General features: G+C 42.9%; 1 protein-coding gene across 5 annotated transcripts; it reads left to right on the forward strand.

The window, feature by feature from the left end:
• The first annotated feature begins 8,094 nt into the window (after positions 1-8,094).
• Positions 8,095-22,717, forward strand: LOC137264891 (polyadenylate-binding protein-interacting protein 2-like). 5 transcript variants are annotated; one of them, XM_067800249.1, is made up of 6 exons: positions 8,095-8,172; positions 8,563-8,641; positions 11,298-11,370; positions 13,006-13,149; positions 21,145-21,333; positions 22,099-22,717. In XM_067800249.1, the coding sequence occupies exons 3-6, from the start codon at positions 11,344-11,346 to the stop codon at positions 22,162-22,164; spliced, it is 426 nt and encodes a 141-aa protein (XP_067656350.1). In that variant the 5' UTR covers positions 8,095-8,172; positions 8,563-8,641; positions 11,298-11,343; the 3' UTR covers positions 22,165-22,717. The 5 variants fall into 5 exon arrangements, with proteins under 5 accessions (XP_067656350.1, XP_067656351.1, XP_067656352.1 ...); XM_067800250.1 differs by having other exon boundaries at positions 8,115-8,232; XM_067800251.1 differs by having other exon boundaries at positions 8,129-8,209.
• Positions 22,718-23,593: the final 876 nt, after the last annotated feature.

Below are 23,593 nucleotides of genomic sequence, written 5' to 3' on the forward strand. Positions count from 1 at the left end.
CACAGACAGTGCGAAGCAACTAATATTGTATAATGAGAGCCATGGCTAGACGTCGAGGGCAGCATCGTGTGCGAGTTAGTGTATAGAGTATATAATGATATTTACATTGTCCTGTGGACCAATAGGAAAATACACGGACATGTGGTTGTATAGATATATAATGACACGACAGCATCACGTCTTCTACATAACTAGAGCGATGGGGTAGCCAGGTGATTAAAGCGTTCGTGAGTCACGCCGAAGGGCTCCATTCCTCACATGGGTACAAAGTGTGAAGCCCTTCTCTCGTGTCCACAGCCGTGATATTGCTGGAATATTGTTAAAAGCGGCGTAAAACTAAACTCACTCACTCTTTCTACAGATGTACCAACGAGCCGGGCAGGTGAGTTAAGGCCGACAGTGCCTGCACCCCCAACGAGCACCATGTATATAGATTCTGCAACAGTTGAATGGCGTGCATTGTGATCACACATCCACATGTTTGATGTAGGCTTGTTCCAAGGTTGTACTGAATGCTGAGCCCATGGATGTAAAACAATTCTATCCTTCAAGGATTTATTTTATGTTTTTAAATTATCATTTAAATTATTCATGTTTACCTTAAGGACACTTACAAGTCCAATGCACATGCACAGGCCCAGTCACAGTCGAGCTCTAGCAGGCTTTCAAGTTTAACTAGACAAAACTAGTGTTAAACTAGACATGTTGATATTTGATGGGGTGTGATATGTTGGTTTCTACGTACGCAGACCACTAATTGCATTATAATTAACATGTCCCCAGCAACGTGCTTCAATGTCCCTCCCCTCGGTCACGGTAAATGGTCGACCGGTGCCTACTGGTGTCCATGGCAGCTGGATTCTTCGATGGCGCCAGCGGTTCTGGTCAGTTCTTGGGAAGAATCCTCCGGATGACATGCCCCGGATTCTTTGCGATATGCTCGTAGAATCTGAATTCATGACTGCATTCTCTGCTGATGTTTGTCTAATTTGGAGAGGTCTCAAGGTCGACAATAATCTAAGCCCCTGGATCGAGGATGGTGGCTTTGAGGAAATGCTTTTACTGTGTGTTTCAATGTATGAAGTCACAACAAATCAGCTCCGTCTGCTGAGCATGCGTAATGTCTCAAAACCTGAACAAAGGAACTATTGTTTTTAAACATAGAATACCCTTTCGCTACGTTGTTTCTAGACGTTTAAGTTTGTTTTCACTATTGTCTGCATTTGGTTAACACACGCATGCTTAGTCTCTGAAAGTATGGAAACTTGAGAGAAATAACTATCTCTGTTTAAAATGAAAATGAGCCCCGTACTGAAGGGAGATTCTGAACTTGAGGACTTCATATAACATGTTTGTGTTGCAGGCATCCCAAGGGGAGAAAATGTGGTTCGGGAACTTTGAAACAGACTATTTCGTTAAACAAGATAGTGAATGTACGTGTGAGTTTGTTTTACTGTGGTTTGAGCTGACTTCTAGTCGTATCGCTTTGGAACACCAACAATCGGCTTCACGCGCTTCAGTGTAACGGTCAACGAAACTGATTTTACGTGGTGGCTGCTCTTGCGTGCCACTCTAAATTATACTTAATCAGATCGTCAGATCATACTGTATGTGACAGCCAGTTGGAGTTGTTTTTCTTGGTCGTGTGGAACGACCCCCGTTCGACCCACTGGACCGAGGCACATCTCTAGGGCAAGGACAACATGCATTCCTGTAATGCATGACGCACAATCTCGTATTTGTTATGTAATATTGCAGCCAAATGGAATTGGTTATCTCAGGCCGATGGAACACAGCACCCAACCCACCGATTTGTCACTGGAACTCAACAGTCACCTCAGAGATGGAACTGAAATAACATGCGTTCCTACGGAGAATAAGGCCTTCAAGGATTTCTTATATAACAAAATCAAATGTATTCCCAGAATATGTTGGACAGTATGGATTACAACCTACAGCGTGGTCCCGAATCAGTTGCAGGACTGTGGAAAATTTGTATTCCTTTCGAGCCAAAAACAGATTACAAAAACTAAATATATATAGTCCTTATTATCATGACCAAATCATTACAGTGCAGAGAAATGTAATCTGTAACAGCTGTACATAAAACATGTAACATATGTAGAGTATGTAACCTTTGTTCCTTAAGCATGTGACAAATCTATACCTAGGGCACGTAACTTCTGCTCCTTGATTATGTAATTGTGCCCATAATTGTAAGCTCCATACCTAGGAAATGTAACATCTTCACCTTGAGCATGAACCCTCTGTACCTGGCGTAGGTACACTCTGCTAGAGTATGCACAAAATCGATAAGGACATGGAACCCCTATACCTAGATCATGTAACCCCTGTACCTAGATCATGTAACCCCTGTACCTAGATCATGTAACCTCTGTACCTAGATCATGTAACCCCTGTACCTAGATCATGTAACCCCTGTACCTAGATCATGTAACCCCTGTACCTAGATCATGTAACCCCTGTACCTAGATCATGTAACCCCTGTACCTAGATCATGTAACCCCTGTACCTAGATCATGTAACCCCTGTACCTAGATCATGGAACCAATACCTAGATCATGTAACCCCTGTACCTAGATCATGTAACCCCTGTACCTAGATCATGTAACCTCTGTACCTAGATCATGTAACCCCTGTACCTAGATCATGTAACCCCTGTACCTAGATCATGTAACCCCTATACCTAGATCATGTAACCCCTGTACCTAGATCATGTAACCCCTGTACCTAGATCATGTAACCCCTGTACCTAGATCATGTAACCCCTGTACCTAGATCATGCAACCTCTGTACCTAGATCATGTAACCCCTGTACCTAGATCATGTAACCCCTGTACCTAGATCATGTGACCTCTGTACCTAGATCATGTAACCTCTGTACCTAGATCATGTAACCCCTATACCTAGATCATGTAACCTCTGTACCTAGATCATGTAGCCTCTGTACTTAGATCATGTAACCCCTGTACCTAGATCATGTAACCTCTGTACCTAGATCATGTAACCCCTGTACCTAGATCATGTAACCTCTGTACCTAGATCATGTAACCCCTGTACCTAGATCATGCAACCCCTGTACCTAGATCATGTAACCCCTGTACCCAGATCATGGAACCCCTGTACCTAGATCATGTAACCCCTGTACCTAGATCATGTAACCCCTGTACCTAGATCATGTAACCTCTGTACCTAGATCATGCAACCCCTGTACCTAGATCATGTAACCCCTGTACCTAGATCATGTAACCCCTGTACCTAGATCATGTAACCCCTGTACCCCCTGTACCTAGATCATGTAACCCCTGTACCTAGATCATGTAACCCCTGTACCTAGATCATGTAACCTCTGTACCTAGATCATGTAACCCCTGTACCTAGATCATGTAACCCCTGTACCTAGATCATGTAACCTCTGTACCTAGATCATGTAACCTCTGTACCTAGATCATGTAACCCCTGTACCTAGATCATGTAACCTCTGTACCTAGATCATGTAACCTCTGTACCTAGATCATGTAACCCCTCTACCTAGATCATGTAACCTCTGTACCTAGATCATGTAACCCCTGTACCTAGATCATGTAACCCCTGTACCTAGATCATGTAACCCCTGTACCTAGATCATGTAACCTCTGTACCTAGATCATGTAACCTCTGTACCTAGATCATGTAACCTCTGTACCTAGATCATGTAACCTCTGTACCTAGATCATGTAACCCCTGTACCTAGATCATGTAACCCCTGTACCTAGATCATGTAACCCCTGTACCTAGATCATGTAACCCCTGTACCTAGATCATGTAACCCCTGTACCTAGATCATGTAACCTCTGTACCTAGATCATGTAACCCCTGTACCTAGATCACGTAACCTCTGTACCTAGATCATGTAACCCCTGTACCTAGATCATGTAACCCCTGTACCTAGATCATGTAACCCCTGTACCTAGATCATGTAACCCCTGTACCTAGATCATGTAACCTCTGTACCTAGATCATGTAACCCCTGTACCTAGATCATGTAACCCCTGTACCTAGATCATGTAACCCCTGTACCTAGATCATGTAACCTCTGTACCTAGATCATGTAACCTCTGTACCTAGATCATGTAACCCCTGTACCTAGATCATGTAACCCCTGTACCTAGATCATGTAACCCCTGTACCTAGATCATGTAACCTCTGTACCTAGATCATGTAACCCCTGTACCTATATCATGTAACCTCTGTACCTAGATCATGTAACCCCTGTACCTAGATCATGTAACCTCTGTACCTAGATCATGTAACCCCTGTACCTAGATCATGTAACCCCTGTACCTAGATCATGTAACCTCTGTACCTAGATCATGTAACCCCTGTACCCTAGATCATGTAACCCCTGTACCTAGATCATGTAACCCCTGTACCTAGATCATGTAACCCCTGTACCTAGATCATGTAGCCCCTGTACCTAGATCATGTAACCTCTGTACCTAGATCATGTAACCCCTGTACCTAGATCATGTAACCTCTGTACCTAGATCATGTAACCCCTGTACCTAGATCATGTAACCCCTGTACCTAGATCATGTAACCCCTGTACCTAGATCATGTAACCCCTGTACCTAGATCATGTAACCTCTGTACCTAGATCATGTAACCTCTGTACCTAGATCATGTAACCCCTGTACCTAGATCATGTAACCCCTGTACCTAGATCATGTAACCTCTGTACCTAGATCATGTAACCCCTGTACCTAGATCATGTAACCTCTGTACCTAGATCATGTAACCCCTGTACCTAGATCATGTAACCTTTGTACCTTGGCACTGGCCAATCATTGCAAAGTTTAATAGCTACATTTTGAGCAGATGTGAAGTGAAATCCAAGTTTATTTGCGGTCTGAAACCGTAAGCAGAAATTAACTAGTAGCCGATGGTCAAGTAAGATACCATTATTTGATTGCCCGAAATGAAAACTGACTTGTCCCGGGAGTCGGACGATGAGATTTTTCAACCCCTGCAGGAGACGTAACCTCTGTACCTGGAACATGTTCGTATTTATGGTATTTCAGCAGAATAGAAAGGTTTCACTTCAGCTGTGGTCTGTTCCAGTAAACTACAAGTTAAAACGTTTTACTTAGCAGTGTATGCGACATTCCTCCTCAGAGCTTAATATGTGTGCACTTTAAGAAGCAAACCAAATCCAAACTACAAAGAAGGCAAGTCAACTACTTTTTGTGTCATAAAATGTTCCTTAGACTTTATGTTAGTGTATTTATGTGCTACCGACTCAGAACTGTCATGGATGCCAGCAGCCAAAGTGTGACATATATCTATACTTGCATCATTTTTAACGTGTTTTATTTTTAAATGTACCCGCACATAACCTACACGTGCTGACGTTGCAGGATTTCAAAGATGAGAGATACAAGGATCTAAATGTGGTTATTTTCATATTCGAAATATTTTCTATGGCTGCACTATCCGGCTTAAAAACTAATCATACCGTCTCGCGTAAACGAATCACGCTATTTTTAACTTCGTTTTAGGGCCCGTCAGTTGCAACTGCTGCCAAGTGATATAAGGGAGGTAACTCCTAATATTTCAAGCTTTTAACTGGCCGCAGATTTTTCTAACACAGCCGTGTGCCATCCTTATTCAGCAATCAACCGCCCAACATCAAAATTTGTTTTCCGGTTTTGTAACTCAGTAGGTGGTATATTTCAGTCAGTCTTGCATCATTGTGAAGAAAACTGTGAAGTTTCTTAAAGAGCACGCAAGCTAAGCATCTATGCACATACTAATTAAACCATCAAATATGATCATGCGTTGTTTACTTCCAAATATGGCTGCCATGGGAGGTAGACAGGTATGCTTCAGAAATATCACAACCCAAGAACACACGGTCTTGTACAGGTTTGCCCTGCCAGGAATGGCGGAACGTGAGAGGAAATATGAAGTCGGGTATCATAGCTGTCATAAAGATTGATAACCTCGCCACCTATAGCTGAGAGACTGTAAGGAAGTGAAGGTCACGAAGATGATTATAATACGTGTTTAATAAGGTAGACATAAATTAGGCTGCATATAAAAAGTAAGTGTTTCTCGGGCGTATTTTTTCCAAAAGTGATGAGGACAGCAGAACTTTTTTCTAAGTTATGATAGGAAAAATGTGACGAGAGAGGATCGCGTTTTTGCTGTTTTTATTCTCTCAGAAATATATCTTGGGACGTTTAGTATGTGTCAATGCGTTATAGATTAGGTCACACTCGTTCTCACAGACACTTATTTTTATTGTAGATAACTGGATGACACGGCCAAGTCAAGATTACTTTTTCTTAAATGGCATAACGATTGTTACGCGCACAAGCAGAAGTGACGCGCCGACGCCCGAGAAACGTTTCATTTTTATATTTAGCCTTGCTACCTGATTTTGTACATTATGTTCACTTAGCTGATCTACAGTTCTGAATACACCCCATATGATATAGTGAGTGAGTTTTGTTTTTACGCCGCTTTTAGCAATATTCCAGCGATATCACGGCGGGGGACACCAGAAAATGGACCTCACACATTGCACCCATGTGGGGAATCGAACCCGGGTCTTCGGCATGACGAGCGAACGCTTTAACCACTAGGCTACCCCACCGCCCCGCCCCATATGATATAGTGTAGCTGACACCTAGTGCACTTTTAGTTGATCTACAGGTGACACCTTGTGTATATTTACCTGATCTACAGTTCGTGTTAATGACCTAACGTCTTAATTATCTGTCATGGCTTACTGCACATTGGGGCCACACAGGGGCCACTCAGGGACTCACAAAACGACCATAGACCACAGCGGGAAATTTCACCAGGATCAATTAAAATCTCATAGGCCACAGAGGTAAGTGCCACAGAGGTACTAAATCATCAAGGAGATACAAATACGTAAAACATTTACATAAATTTATGCATTTAAGTATCTTCGCATTTCTTTAAGATAGATATGGTACTTGGAATAAAGAATGTGCAAGCTCTCTTTGTTTTCACAGTTGGAACGATGTACTGGCGGCTTGGAGGGATGAAGTTGTATTCCGAATTTAAGTAGTGAATTGGGTCGGGTATAATTCCGAAGTTTGATTCACGATTTGCCGCTCATATGGTGGTGATAAACATCCAAATTTGATCCCAGCGATTTTACTTGTAGTGTTAACAATTTTGTCAATTTTATATTTGAGATGAACTGAGAGACACCCGTACCAACAATGGCAGGACAATACATGAAAATACTCTGAATAAATGCCACATGAAATCATGACATCACAGATGAGTTCACATTAAAAATCACAATTTACGCATGAGGCGAAGAACTTGCTGACACCTGTTGTATAGATCCTAGGTGTTTTGAGTTCCTATTCAGCTTAGCGTCAATGCTGAAATTAGAATCAAAATTTGTGGAATAACAATAAAGTTTGTCATTGCAAAACCGCCCAAAGCAATATAGTCTACCAACAAAAACGATCAATTTTAGGGTAACAATTCGATCTCAAATAATGGATTCGAAACTTCATTTCAAAATTAGCTTTTAAACGTACACATAAAAATGACAACATATGTGTTTAAACAATCGATGTCGAATAATGGATTCGAAACTCCATTTCAAAATTAGCTTTTAAACGTACACATAAAAATGACAACATATGCGTTAAAACTTTCGAAATACTTAGTTGTGAGGTGGTTACCTCTAAAAGAAACAATCGATCACCATAGTGCGTGCGTGTGTGTGTGCGGTCGGTGGGCGTGCGTCTGTGCATGTTAATTACAATCGGTATTAGCAGAGACCATATCTGATATTAGTGACGAGTGAAATCTATCAGTTATCGAATTCACTATTAGATCTATAGGTCAAAAGATTTTCAAGCGGAACATATGCGTGTATTGTACAACAAATGAACACCGTTTCCGTGTTCATACGTGTCAGCTTTACGACCGAAACCTTTGTAGTTGATATTGGACGTATCTAGTTCAAGGTCAAACTTGTTTACAAATATTGCAGTCACGTGACAATCACTTTGCACGCAGACTGTGCCCGAATCCGATAAACTCATGCGCGTAGTAATAAAGTAGTTCTTGCGTTTTCGAGGAACTGCATTCACGACCTTGTCATCAAAGAGGAGAGTATGACACGATTTTGAGCTGAAAAACTTGCTCCAGTGTAAATTTTGAACCGAATGTTATGTATGCATTAGTCACAAAATCGATGACGGCAGCGCGCATTAATCATGATTTTGAAACGATAGTATTAGTCGTACAACTAGTTGCAATAACGCGATATTCTCACGACGTGAGTCAGGACGATGTTAAGATGAGTCAAGGGGGTCTTATTGCTGACTGAATTTTACTTGTAACAATATATATGTTATAAATGATACGTTTCTATTCAAGTATAATCAATTGTGTGGTCATTGACTCACTTAGAAGTAAAACGATTAACTCGACTGCATTGACATAATCATGTAGGTAACAGCATAAGCCCTATATTTAGCAATACAATTATTCGTGTTTCAGCGCTTGGTACAACGGGACATCAGCTGTTTGGTAGCACAAGATCAAGAACATATACCTTCACATCTCACTGTAACAAGCAGTAAGTAATGATTTATATAATTAATCATGCTATATTGATATAATAATGGCAATGATGATGATTACACAATGCCATTTTCAGTGTGGTCAGATATACATGTGTAACATATGCCATAGTTTGGATTACACTTTCTTAGTAAAGTACAAATTCTAGTACTTTTTGGGTTGACTCCCATTCGGGATTCGAACCCGCACCCTCAGTCAGGCACCTAATCGCCAGTGCACAAAGTCAGCCGCTTAACCCACATTAAAATTAGGAAATAGTAACCACTCAACAAACCTCCAAATATTGTATGGCGGTAGCGAGAAGTACGGTATGATATTAATTCGATTATTGCTTAAATGGCCTTAGAAACACGCGGTGTACTGAAATTATCACTTAATAATTGACTGGGGTGGGGGTGGAGGATAAAAAACCTTTAAGATGTGTTTTGTGATTTTATTTATTCCTGTTTATATATTGATATTGCTTGTTAAAATACAGTGTTGTGTTATTTGTTTGCTACTTTGTGTCTGTTCCATTTTCTAAGATCTACTCTCAGTTGCATAATGTTTCATCAACGAGGTTAACCGTCTCAAAGGCGTGAGGCGGATATCTATTGCAATGAACGCTATCTTGTCATTTGAACTAGTATGGCATACTACATAATACACTGAAATAATTCGTCATCGTTATATTAAAATCACACGTATACCATTTGTCTCTGAATCAAATCTTCGACAGAACGTCGACCTAGCACAGTCGCCTATGAGCAGTTCTTCGGAAAGTATCATGCACTTATGTTTACAACTCTGATGGTGAAAGTGTCTTTGTGTGGAAATCAGTTGTTTACAACACTCAGGTAGAGTAGAAAGGCAAATGTTTTCTCATAACATCATCTGCAAGAGATATTCTAAAGTTTGTTGACCCCAACGACATGGTTAGTGCATGCGTGAGGCTTTACTCATATGTAAAAGCATAATTCAAATCGAGCACTCCCTTGTCAAGGCCACTGATCTGCGGCCCCGTATGTTCACTCAATTCAAGTTCAAAATGCCTTTTCAAATTAGCGTCTCTTTCGAATCACGTTTATTAATGTATAACGAACCAATCTGATTACAAAACTCTTCTGTGTATGTGGCTAGATTTGACTAGGGTATAATTTCCAACCCATTCAACGCGACGCCTATGTAGTGGGAGATTATCTGCTGCCGCAGTCCCAACTGTTACTCTCATCCGAAGCAACGACGCGTGACTGGCGCTCTCAGATAATTAAGGGGGGGATTCGTGGTACCACGTTTAGCTGTCGCGTCTTAATTAGCCACCCAGTGTCAGCCTTAACTTTAGAAATTGATTGTCACGTGGTCCTTTGTCTTTATTCATGTTGATTCCCTTGCTTGAAAAGGAAGGCTGATAACATTCATGGGACTTTGATGTTTATAAATTAATTTTATATTTTTGTGTTATTAGATTAATATCTCCTGTGTGGTTTGTCAGTGCAAATTTTAATTTGTGAAATGAAGATTATGAGTAACACAATGTCATATCTTCTACAGCCTGAACTTCGTTTGAAATTACTTTAGCATTTGTCCATATAATATGTCACAATGTCATACCTTTCCGATCGTCATATGTTTTCAATCGGCCATTTCCTATTTATAGTGCGATAATGCGGGAAAATCAAAGGGAAGCCGCCTGCATGTCAACACAATCCCCGCTATTGGTGGGACATAAATATTTTATGAATCATAGATGCATGCGTCAACAACAGTTAAAAATCAATGAAAGATTAATTTTTACTTGGGAATCATTAATGCCATATCTACCTTAAAAGTAAATGCATAAGAAATCCGAAACCTTTACTCGAAAGATGCCATTAATGTTTCGCCTGCTTAGTTTACTTTTTACCTTAGAAGATCATGTTACTTGTCATGTGACCATGCTGATGGATTTATTTTTATGGCACACGAAAATTGCAAAATTGATTTCTTAAAATTGGTAATGAATTCATTTCCAAACAGACATTAGTGCTGTTTAAATTATTTTATCTATAGAAGGGTATCAACACTAAAAAGGCTAGTTACCAGCAGTGTAATTATGAGGCTTTAGATAATGATGTTAAGAATGTAATTGGACGGGAATGTTAGGACTTTCCGTCTCATATGCTACACACAATGATAAATGACATGTGAAATCTGCTTATGCAGGTGTTTTGTTCCCGGCTACAGCTAAAACTGTTTTAGAGCAAAGTAGAAAGGGAAATTCTTTATTATCTACGCGGTTTTAAAGGTTTGGCTGTATAGTGCGAGTGTTTGATACAGTGGGCATGCAGTATTATCACAACATTGCTAAAAATATTCAGCCAAACGAAGGGATTGAAAACGTGTCGTCAGGTCCCATGACATTTTGAGATTGCTTCTTTTCCATAATATCCTGCTGTGACCCCCTTGATTATGATTTCAAAATCTACAGTCCTTATACATGATCAGATGTTTGTCAGCATATGCTTGCATGTCAAACATTTGTGACATGCATTATGGCTTTGCACATCAGAGTGCATGGGTCCTCAGTACCCATGCTTGAGAAAGTCCATTCCCTGAACCTTGAAATTTTGTTGGGCATTATTGCACAAAATGCAGATAAAATAATCATATTTCCTTTCTCTCTTTTTTTTCAGACAAAATTGATACCCAACAAGAATTGTAAGGAGACATAATTTGATCATGCCAAGACATCAAACAAGCCTAAATGTGATTAAATATGTAATCCCTTCTATTTTCTTTACCATTTATCTCATTCTGTGTCGATAGTCTTGTAATGGCTGTTCAGTAATCTGCTAAGGTTATATCTTGTTGCTGACATAGCGCACATGCATCAGCTTGTCTTTACTGTTAAATAGCCACACTTCTACAATCTTTATTGTCAACGTCAATAAGACATTGGTCTATAGTTCATGAATCATTGACAGACTCAGTTGCTGTTTCTTCGCACCACTACTTACTTACGTTACATAATGTATGTAAAGGTAACCTTGATCTTCGGTGATCTTATCAGTGGCGTGTCACAGGACATTCCAGGATTTGTTCTAGCTATTGTTAGCCACTCCCAAAAACATTAATGTCCTGAAGCTTCATAGTGCACATGGTACAGTGGATGGTTTACAGAGTAGCTTGGTTGATACAACTTTAATCACAAGTTGGAAACCTGAATCTGGCAAAATTATTTTGGTGTTCAAGGTTTTGGTATCTTCGCTAAGTGTAGAACACATGATGATGTACAGGAATATGTATGTACAGGGCCATGTTAGGGTTAATACTATAGAAGGGTTTAGAAAATCCCATAGCGCAACACCTGCAACAAGTCACTTCTCATTTTGGGCAATCAAACAATTATATCTAACTTGACTGGTGGCTCCTAGATAATTTCCGCTTAGTGTTTGAAACAGCAAATAAGCTTTGATTTCATTTTATGTCTGCTCAAAATGAAGGTATTAAATTTTGCAGTAATGATAAAGTTTTACTTCTTTGCTATTTATCACTTTCAATAAATAGTCAAGTAGACCTTAACATCAAATACCTTGCTGATTTTTTCTTACATAATTACATCATCATGATTATGTCATGAAAATCAGCGCAAGTGGCAAAATAGTCAGGACAAGTGACTTTCCTAAAGTCACTTGGCCTGTGCCAAGGGGTGACAAGGGGATTTTTTTCCCCCCATAATTACTTTCTGATTGCTATTGTTGACAATGTCTTAAAGAAGTCTTAAAAGTTATAGAACAGTGTTCACCACTATGACGTAAAGCTGACATGACATGTAAAATAGAGCACAAAGCTGTATTATGCCCAGATTGCTGAATTTGTTGTGGAGAAATCACATTGTTTTACTTTTAGTTTCCATGGTTTCTGATCCTACTCACCCCGAGCAGTTTACTACTTAAACCAGAAGCCAAGTAAAACCGCGTTTGATCTAGTATGCTCATGAATATTATTCCATATTTTAACCCTAAACTCAACAGAAAATAATTCAAGATCAGACAAGCAGTCTGAAAAGGTTTTGACACAGATTGTCTGATTATCATAATTGTGAAGATACTTGCCTGTGTCGTCCCCAGTCAAGCCACAAATGCTGTTACTGCCTCAGGCTTCACAAAAGAAACACATCAACGTTCCACACCACTTCAAAATGAGGATGAAAGTCACTTGTTCCTTGTCATCACTAGTAACCCTAAGTTTAATTTTTAGAGGATCCTTAAATTCATGTACAATAATAAGCCTCCACAAAACTCACAGCTTCGCCTTTGTTTCTACCACTGCATCACTACAGTTCGTTGGCTTGGTATAATAATAGTGTGTGTATGTGTGTGTGTGCTTGTTGTGTTGCAGATTATGAACATGCGAACTCCGCCTGCATTGATTGAAGAGGAGGACAAGGAGGAGGTAAACAACAACACTGGTGGTGGCAACGAGGTAGACTTTTCCGAGTACCTGTGGATGGCTGATGTAGAGCTTGATGACTTTGACAGACAGGTGAGGGAATTGTTATAAATGTGCAAGAATACCATTCAGAACCTTAGTTTGTTTTCAAAATGGTACATAATCTGAAGTTTGTACAAAGATATTTGTCTTGCAGACCATGCACAAAATGTAAGCACAATCTTTGTCATGTTTATTAGTGCTCATGTATGGTTATTGGGGAGATGCAAATAACCTGAAATATGAATTAAATGGGAACATATAAGGACACCCAAATAAGCCTGAAATTATACAATCCTGCAGGGTACAGTCAATCTTTGTGAAATGTGAATCTGGCTACATGGCTGTTTGTTTTGTTTCTGCAAAATCACTTGGGAACTTTCATTTTAAGAACCTGCTTTCCAGTCTCAAGTTAGAATGCTGTAGTGTAATTTAGTAGTGAATTTTGTAATGACAATATCCAAACTTGCCCAGTGATTTTCTGCATAAGGGGTACCTTTCTGTACTGTATCTATTGCAATATGTCTCACCTTCACAGTGTAGTGGGAACTGAACTTATGGCCCCTCGAGCACTCACCACCTTGAGCATAATGAGAGACATCTACTATTGAGAACCTTTTACAGTAGGAAGTAGTAGGATGTTTTTGTTGCTTTGGAGTTCCTAATATCCCCAGGGGTAGTGTTGTCATTTTGTTGGAACACTCCGTATATCGTGTGTGTCATCTGTTCTGATGACTTTGTGTCTGTTAGGGGTGTTGAAGTTAATAAGTCTTGTAAGTGTTTCACAACATATTTAAGAGATGAACTTAGGAGTGATCAAACTGTTTTGGTTTGGTACTTTAAAGGTATTTTTTCCTACTGCTGTGTCATTTTTACATAGACTACTGACATGAGTTAGATTGGAAGTACTTGTACTGATGGATTGTCAATAGGACTGGAGTTTCTGTTCAGATAGTATCACTGAAAGTGTTGTGTTGAATCTTGTCCACATTCATCATTATTTCCATGAATGAAGAAGGAGGAGGTTACATGGTCAGTTCAGTATGTTCTCAGGCTGGTCTGATTACATTTTAACTGTAAGGCCTGAATTCTTCTAATTTAAAAAGCATGGACTTAAGCATGATAAGGGTAAAGGTCACCAGAAGTTTACCACCATAAGTTGTCTGAGCTGAGTTTCCAGACAATTATTGCAGTATGTCAGCTGTACTTAAGGACGTTCTTAAATGCACAACATTTTCAGTTATTGTAGTAAGTTGGAACAACATCATCAGTCATAGGACATACTGTTTCAGTTTGTTGTTTCAGTTCAGTGACGCAAACTGCTTTGATTTGTTCATTTTGAAAATCAGTATTTGTAGACTGGTATGTAGTTGAAGTAAATCACTTTAATTAGGCATGCAGTTCTTTGAGTATGGCAATATTTCTTAGAACATATTACATATTGAGCACTTCAGTGATGTTTTTATAATTTCTCATTTTAAAAAGTTCACCTTTTGAGAAGTTTGTCTTGTGGTTATTCTAGTGAGGTAACTTCTGGCTGACATGGAGACATGAACATTCTCTTACTACCCTTTAAAATATTCACTGCTGCCATCGTTGAATATTACCACTGTGAAGTGAAATTTTTAACTTACCTTACCATAGGTCTTATGCATATTACCTCAAGCTTCGCTAGTAGAGATCAGACAGACGTTGATTCGCCATTCCCTGAATGGCTACCTCGTATAATCTACGGATGTAGTCACGGAAGTGACGTGATCTCCCTACTCGCGGGAAAGCGAGCCATCCCAAAATTCACTTTTACTTCTAGCGTTCGTCTGATCAGACGTGTTTGTTTCGCTCGGAGTTTTTCTATTGTGTTGAATAAAGTTGTCGTTCAACAGGTAGGTATGTCTTGTTTCCCTAGGTGTGTGGTTAGTTAAATTGAATTTAACTTCACTTACCTTGCTACCTCGTGTTGTAAATGTTTCTTTTTTTTTCTCACTTCGATGTGGGTTTTCCTGCGTTGTTTGTGAGGTGTCATGGCGGCCTTGGAGGTTCTTTATTCCGTCAGGAATACTTCCTCCATCTGTTCTGCTATTTTGTATGGTATTTCCTCCCGATTTTTGCCGTTTTTCATGTGTTTTTTGTCCCACGTGGCATGTTTCACAGGTAGCCATGTTGGTTGCTAGCCGTCGCTGTCGCGAGCTTACAGGCGTACCCACTTTAGGTTGGGGGTGCGCTTTTGCTGCATTTTTTATGTAGGGGTGTTTTTCGTTTCTACCTCTAGCGTTATTGTTTTATTTCACGCTTCGGGTATGTTTTTATCTGTTGCAGTTAACTGTGTATGACTCGGCAGTTTTGTACTGTCTGCAAGGGGCAGAAGTCAGCCAAGGATCCCCACCCCTGGTGTCCGGATTGTGCATCGCAGACCTGTTCCCTTGACAGCCGCTGTCAGCATTGTACTAGTCTTTCAGTGGCGGATTTCAAGACCTTTTTAGCTGTCCGTAGAAAGAGGTTTACTCAGCGGAAGAGGAGAATGTCTTCCCCAGCTTCTTCTTTAGGTTCTTTACAGGACGACCCGGAGCTGCCTACCTTTACAGCACCAACGCCGACGTCTGGTTTGGAGCGCTCATCTACGACGCCGGTTCGATCGTCTCCGGAGCCACTTCGCTCGGACGCCTTTGTTGACTTATCCCGTCCGGACGCCTTAGCGCACCCAGAAGTTCAGAGGCTATTACGGTCTCTCCTGACGCCCAGCACTTCTACTAGAGAGCCAGCGCCGACCTCAGCTACTGTGCCAGCGCCCATGTCAGCGCCTGCCTTGATTCCCGAACTAATTTCAACGTCAACGCCTACGCCTATGCCAGCACCGACACCTACGTCAGCGCCTATGCCCACGTCAGCGTCTACAGCCTTGATGGGGACACCTTCACTGGTTCCAATACCAGCACCTATACCTACGCCAGCACTTGTTCAGACGCCGGCTCCTGTGCCTCCGCCAGCGCCTTACCGGATCCCCAGGATCTCTCACACGCTATCTAGAGAAGAGGTGCTACAACGTCAGCTAGACGAAGAGCGCGCTCGGCGCTTAGAAGCTGAGCGCTCGAGACGCAGATCATGGTCCAGATCTCCGAGGAATCGGCGCTCCCGTTCTCCTCACCGTAGTCGGCGCCGGCGCTCGCGCTCATGCTCACGCTCTCCTAGACGTCGGCGCTTCCGTTCGCGATCCAGATCTCCTCGGCGCTCTTCCAGAACCCGGCGTTCACGTTCACCAGAGGCCTCGCGAGTTTCACTGAAGGATTCTTCTACTCGGACGCCTTCTACCTCTTCCACCCAGCGGCGGGAATCGACTTCAGTCTCTTGGGAAGATTTGGAGGAGCAACACTTCTGCCCTGACTATGAAGAAGAGGCAGGTGTAGGCGAGGATGATGGCACCTATCTACCACTATCGGCAGTGTTTGAGTGGATTGCTGACAGGCTACCTGACTGTCCTTCTCCGTCAGTCGATCCTAATAATCCGGCGTCCATCCGTTTGTCCCCGGAACTACTAATTCCACCTCATCCTATGGTGGCGGAGGCAGTGTCTCTCCTGGACGAGGATTTTGCCAAGCTGTCTCTGAATCCTACGATCAAGGCGTCTAAGTCAAGGAAGTCGGATTACAAGATCCACAGCCTAGACTTCACAGATAATGGTGCAGCCCAGGACGACTCACTCAAGCGCTTGTCAAGTTCTTCACTCTCAGCTTATAAAGTGCAGGACTCCAAATTAGCAGCTATTGACACGGAACTCAAGCGTATGCTTAAACCCATTTCGGCGTTAGCCTCAGCTACTTCAGCGGCTGCAGCAGACCTATCAGAAGACAACGCCTCCAGGGTGGATCATCTCACGACGATCTTCCAGTGGCAGGGCAAAGTTCTTCATGACTTACTCGGTCACTTACGTGCAGCGTTGGCTATGACAACTTCGGTTCGCCGCTCCGGCTTCCTGGATACATGTAATTGGCAGGAGGAATTTAAGCGCCAATTACTTCGGGCTCCCTTCACTTCCAAGTTTCTGTTCGCCGACAAGATTCCAGATATTTACAAGTCGCACGCGGAATTAACGAACACTGAAGTCGCGCTGTCTACCTTTGAGGCGCTTGGTTCTGCCTTTCGTGGCAGAGCCAGAGGAAGTGGAAAGAAGCGCTATATTCCCAGGAGGGAATCCATCCGCTCCTCCTTTGGGAGGGGACGGGGCCGCACCAAGGATAATGACACTCAGCGGAAGCCCCAGGAGCGCAGCCGGGACACCCCCTCGATGCCAGGGCGAGGCAGAGGCAAGCGCCCCTACTCTGGTCGCTGAAGCCGTGGATGTCTCCGACTGGGACCTCCCACCCCCAGTCGTACCTGTCCATCCGACTCCAGTAGGTGGGAGACTAGGGATCTTCTGGCCCAACTGGTCATTCCTAGAGGATCCGTTTGTAAGCAAGATTCTGAAGTCCGGCTACAAACTACCATTGGTCGAGACTCCACCGCTGACATCTACTCCCCAGTCGCGGATATATCCTCAACACCAACTAGCTCTCCTAGAGTCCAATATCGACATTCTGTTATCCAAGAGAGCCATAGAGACAGTGCTGGAACCCCACCGCTCCCCGGGGTTCTACTCACCCATCTTCCTGGTGCCAAAGAAAGATTCCGACAAGATGCGCATGATTCACAACATGGCGGTCTTCAACAGACAGTATCTGGCCGACCCTCCTCATTTCCGAATGACGTCCCTAGAGCAGATTCGAGCCAAATTGTCTCCCGGGGCTTGGCTAGCCAGTCTGGACCTACAGGACTCTTACCTACATGTTCCCATACATCCGCGTCACAGGAAGTACCTGAGGTTCGTCTTCAACGGAATACATTACCAGTGGAGGGTGCTTCCGTTTGGCATTTCTACGGCCCTGTGGCTTTTCACACGCATCACGCTTCCGGTTACCAGGTTTCTTCATCTAAGGGGAGTGGACTTCGATCCATACATAGACGACTGCCTTCTCAACCACGGCAGTCCTCTACTGCTACGCAAACAGTTGGACTTCTCCACCCGCCTGCTGCATCAACTGGGTTGGATGGTCAACACCAACAAGTCACATCTGGAACCAACTCAAGAACTGACCTTCATCGGGGGATTATTTTTAACAAAAGACAATCTTGTCAGGGTCCCTCCAGATCGATGGCTAAAGATTCTGGCGTTTGCGGATCGAGGTCTCTCTCAACCCATGACCCTCAGAGAGTGGCAGTCTCTGTTGGGTCTTTTGACATCGGCGCAGGATCTTACTCTCAGAGGGCGCCTTATGCTACGGCCCTTACAGAGGTTTCTGTCACCATTCATCCAGATGAACGACCTCAAGTCACGGGTTCTTCTACCTCCACATCTACATCAGTATCTCCGGTGGTGGATGGTAGAATCGAATGTCTGCGTCGGCGTCTGTTTGGAAGACTCCAGTCACGACCACGAGTTGTTCGTGGATGCGTCTCTACTAGGGTGGGGCGCCCATCTGGCGGGCCGAACGACCTCAGGGCTGTGGTCCGACGCCGAAAGGTTGTGGCACATCAACAACCTGGAATTGCAAGCCGTCATTCTAGCAGTTCGCCGCTGGCTACCGATTTTGTCCAACACCAAGCTCCTGGTGGCGTCGGACAACTCCACAGTCGTCTGGGTTATCCGGAATCAGGGCACGACCAGGTCCAAGCAACTTCTAGACCAGATGTTCGTGTTAGCAGATCTGCTAGACAGCAACAGGATCACAATCAGGGTTCGACACATACCCGGCTGCAAGAACATTCTGGCAGACGCGTTGTCGCGCCCAGGCAGACCTTCACCGACGGAATGGATGCTTCATCCAGACGTGTTTCGTCAGATTTGCCTTCGCCACGGGAGACCCTTGGTGGACCTCTTCGCCACCAGCTTCAACCATCAGCTACCAACTTACGTGTCTCCCGTACCGGATCCACAGGCTTGGGCAGTCGACGCTCTATCTCTGTCGTGGGAGGGTCTAGACGCGTACGCTTTTCCACCACCCGTTCTTCTCCCAGAAGTGATTGGCAAGATCAAGCAGACACAGAACCTGAGACTGCTTTTGGTCGCGCCCTGGTGGCCAGCCAGACCGTGGTTCCCCGATCTGCGACGCCTCGTCAGCGGAGATCCGGTTCAGCTTCCAGATTGGCCACACCTCCTTCGTCATCCGCACAGCCAACAACTCCATCCAGATCCGCTGAGATTCCATCTGCACGGCTGGACCATTTACAGAAGGCATTAAGGGCGAAAGGCTATTCCTTGCATGTGGCGAATGCCATAACCCGAGGTCATCGGACATCCACCAGATCCCTCTATGATGACAAGTGGCGCTCATTTGAAAGCTTTTGTGCTCAGAGATCACAGGATCCCATGACAGCTTCCCCACAGTTCGTGGCGAATTTTTTGATGTTTCTACGTAATTCCAAGCATCTCAAAGGGAGTACGTTGGGTACCTACTTGTCAGCGTTGAACTCCGTCTTGGCGGTCAAGACGGATCGTCAGATTTCTAAAGTTCCAGAACTGGTTGCCCTGCTGAAGGCGTTCAAGTTGGAGGACCAGAAGGTCAAGTTCCGCCCTCCAGCTTGGGATCTGAATGTTGTTTTGCAACACTTGAGAGGCTCCCCATATGAGCCCCTAGAGGATGCTTCCTTCGAGCTGTTGTCCAGGAAGACGGTCTTCTTACTTGCCCTAGCTACGGCAGCTAGAGTTAGTGAGATTCATGCCCTGGATGTCACACAAGTGCGTTTTGAACAAGCTAGGCATGGTCGAGTCCACTTGGGATTGCTGTGGGACTTCATTGCCAAGAATCAGCTTCCCGGGCAACCAGATAGACGGTTCTCCATCCCGCCTTTATCGACCATCCTCGGACGACATGATACGGAGGAGGAGTTCCTGTGTCCAGTCAGGGCCCTTAGATATTACATCCAGAGGTCTGCCTTGAAGAGACATTCCCGAAAGAGACTGTTTATCCCTTTTTCTTCATCGTGCAAGGGGGAAGTTAATAGAAACACTATTGCTCTGTGGCTTCGTGCGACTATCCTGGCGGCGTACGATGCCAAGAAACTCCCCCATCCGACGGCGAACAACCCCCATGAAATTAGAGCCCTGGCGTCCACTATGGCCCTCCACAGGAACTGTACGGTGCCACGGATTATGGAGGGTTGTTTTTGGAAGTCGTCCACCGTTTTTGCCTCACACTACCTGAGGGACTTGGCTGTCGAGGACATGGAGGGGCTTCAGTCTTTTGGCCCGTTGGTGGTTGCACAGCAACTCACCCAGCCTTCCGCCCATTAGGTAATTGTGTTGTTCTTACCTTTGGTCTTAAGATTAACCTCACCCTCTGGGTGCGTCGGTTTCTCTTTGGAGTTCCCTTGGGTTATCCTTTGTCCTGTTTCCAGGTTTGCCCTGTGACGTTGGCATTGGTCTCCCGGGTCTCCTGTGCATGTGCTTGGTCTGCTGAAGATGTGAAGGTCCTCCGGAGTCCACACCACCGTCCTCTCTGTCGAAGCCATATGCATAAGACCTATGGTAAGGTAAGTTAAAAATTTATTAAAATCTAAATATTTTAGATATTTAAATACTTAACTTACCATAGGGCGGTGACTCCCTCCCAACGCTGGATGCTCCTCCCCACTTTGGACTCATCGGACCTTTCTTTCCTGCTGCCAGTAAAAGTGAATTTTGGGATGGCTCGCTTTCCCGTGAGTAGGGAGATCACGTCACTTCCGTGACTACATCCGTAGATTATACGAGGTAGCCATTCAGGGAATGGCGAATCAACGTCTGTCTGATCTCTACTAGCGAAGCTTGAGGTAATATGCATAAGACCTATGGTAAGGTAAGTATTTAAATATCTAAAATATTTAGATTTTAATAACATTGTACTGATGCAAACTACAATAGCTGATACCTTTGGGAAGCGTAACACATTTTTTAAAGGGAAGTAACTCTTGCTCAGCACATTTTGGAACATGTATGCAATAGCTGACATACTGAGACCAATCCATCCTGATCTGTTGCAGTTTGAGGAGGAATTACTGGAGGAAGCTTTCATAGAAGCTTGTTTTGAGGAGATGCTTGCTGAGGAGGAGGCTGCACAGTGGTGCTTATTTAACCAGAATGGTTCTGAGGTGTCAGGAACTGACATCTCCACTGTTGAGGATGCATTCAAGACTCTTGAAATCATAGACACCAGCAAACCCAAAGAAGAGGCGAGTTTCTGTAAATGTTGGTCAAAGATAGAGTATTGAAAACACTCATCTTCACAATTGATGCATAGACACATGATTTATCCATGGTACATCTGCATCACAGTGCACTGGATGATAAAATTACTGTCTGCGAATTGAGAGTTCTGTGCATCATGCTGTCAGACACTGTGACACTGCTGACAGTGGATCTGGATCTTGTTCTTATAGTATCACTGTATTGTCATGACTAAACATTATTACTTACTGTCAGCTGTCATGTAAATTTAATTTGCGAAGTGTGACATTAAGAAAAACATCTTCACCTCTTCTGGATTTGGGTCCATTGGAGACTCAGTTGCCTGAAGAACAGTTATTGCTGTGTACAGTTGCATACTGGGGATTTTCTTGTTACTTTCCTGTTTGTCAGCATCATACCTGTCCTCAGGGGGTATACTCAATGCTCATGCTGTTGATCACTGGATTGTCTTATCCAGACTCGATTATTTACAGACTAAACTCCCTCAGGAGTTACACCTGAATAGAAAAAGAAATGAAAAGACTTCTCTTTGGACTGTATTTCCATATTAAGAATGCAAGTGGAGTACTTAACCATGCTCACTCACTTTTTCCAAAGTCATAAAGTGGTAGCCTTTGTGTTGAATCTGTGTCTTGTGTTAGGTGTTGAGGAAATAATCTCAGTATGTACCATGTATAGGCAATGGTAGTGTGTAACATTCGGTCATTCTGGAATATATTTCTAACTTGTTCTTTCCATTGATGTTGCAGGTCGTAATCAACAGCAAATTAAACCCAGAGGCACCAGAGTTTGTCCCACGGTACCTGAAATTGTGATGAAGGTAGCGCCAAGTGTGTATGTGTCCAAGTGTCATGCTGTCCCATACTGAGTGCACTAGCACTGGCCACATGTGCAGCGCGACTGTGGTGCAAGTTTGTCTCCGGACTGAGTTTGCGGACTAGGTGGCTTGCTGGTGCAAGCAATACTCCATGTGCTATTGGATGTGTGGTTGTTGAAGGGATGCATTTTCCACTGCCACAGATTTAAGCTATGATTAAGGTGTTGTTCCGTTACCAAAGGTTTTGTTCATATTATCATGCTGTCTGTCAAGGATTTCCTGGTTCCAGGTTTTTATGAAAATACCAATTTCATTGTGATGGTTTCATGTTTCAGCTTTTAATAACAACTTTATTTCTTCTGGGCATGCTGAAAACTGCAGTATTGTTCCATCAAAACTGCTTGTTTAAGAAGCACAGGGTTAAGTTGTTTGTCTTCTGTTTGTAGTCCTTTTAATACTGTAAATCATGGCAGAGTATTTGACCAAATTTGTTGATATGTTTCCAGATCTCTATGTTGAAAAGACAAAATAAAATGTTTTTTATTTTGTTACATTAAATGCCTTGTTTTTGATATATGTACATTGAGATTGCTGCAGTGCTATGTCCGTTGTCTCTATCCATGGTAGACTTAAACTCTCTCACTATCTCAATGTGCCTAGAGCACACTATTTCAACATGAGCATACATGAGTGAGTTTAGTTTAACTCTGCATTGAAAAGTATATTCACCCAGTGTCCAGTCAATGTAATTGTGACAAAAAGACTGAAAGGTAAAGGTCTTGCATGCCAAAGACCTGGGTTAGATTCCACAACATAGGTTCAGTGTGTGCAGCCCATTTCTTTTGTTCCCAGTTCATATATGGAGACTGCTAAAAGCAGCATGAAACCATATTCACCTACTAGAATAGAGAAGTAATACGCCCGAAGAGTGAGTGAGGTTAGTTTTACACTGCTTTTAGCAGTATTCCAGCAATATCACAGTGGGCAACACCAGAAATGGACTTCACAGTGTGTCGGTGTAGGGAGTCAAACCTCAGCGAACCACAAGGCTATCCCACTGTCTTTCACTAGAAATAAGCACTTTTAAGTACTACAGGTTTTGGTCATTGGGAATAATTGTGCCTGAAAGTTATTCATTTCGAATTCCCATGGAATCTTTGTGCCAGTAGGTCGATCATTGTAGATTCAAATGGACACAAGTGATTGGAGGTGGATTAGCATTAGTGAAGGTGGATCTTTGAAGTTTGATTTGTGTAGTTGAACTTGAAAGTAATATTATGTTGTCTGTTCCTTGAGCTAGTGCGATATGAACTTGAGGGTAATATGTAATACTGTTCAGTTGGCCAACAACAGTGGAAGAAAGTCTTGTTAATGATAGTGGTTCCTGAGCATGGATTTTTAATGTAAAATCAATCGTAAAATATTCC

The sequence above is a fragment of the Haliotis asinina genome, chromosome 15, assembly GCF_037392515.1.
Source record: "Haliotis asinina isolate JCU_RB_2024 chromosome 15, JCU_Hal_asi_v2, whole genome shotgun sequence".
Lineage (NCBI taxonomy): Eukaryota > Metazoa > Mollusca > Gastropoda > Lepetellida > Haliotidae > Haliotis > Haliotis asinina.

Coding starts and splice junctions, on each gene's coding strand:
- LOC137264891 (XM_067800249.1), top strand. CDS start 11,344: ATGCCAAGACATCAAACAAGCCTAAAT. Junction 13,150..21,144: donor TTGATGACTTTGACAGACAG/GTGAGGGAATTG, acceptor GATCTGTTGCAG/TTTGAGGAGGAATTACTGGA. Junction 21,334..22,098: donor CCAGCAAACCCAAAGAAGAG/GCGAGTTTCTGT, acceptor TTGATGTTGCAG/GTCGTAATCAACAGCAAATT.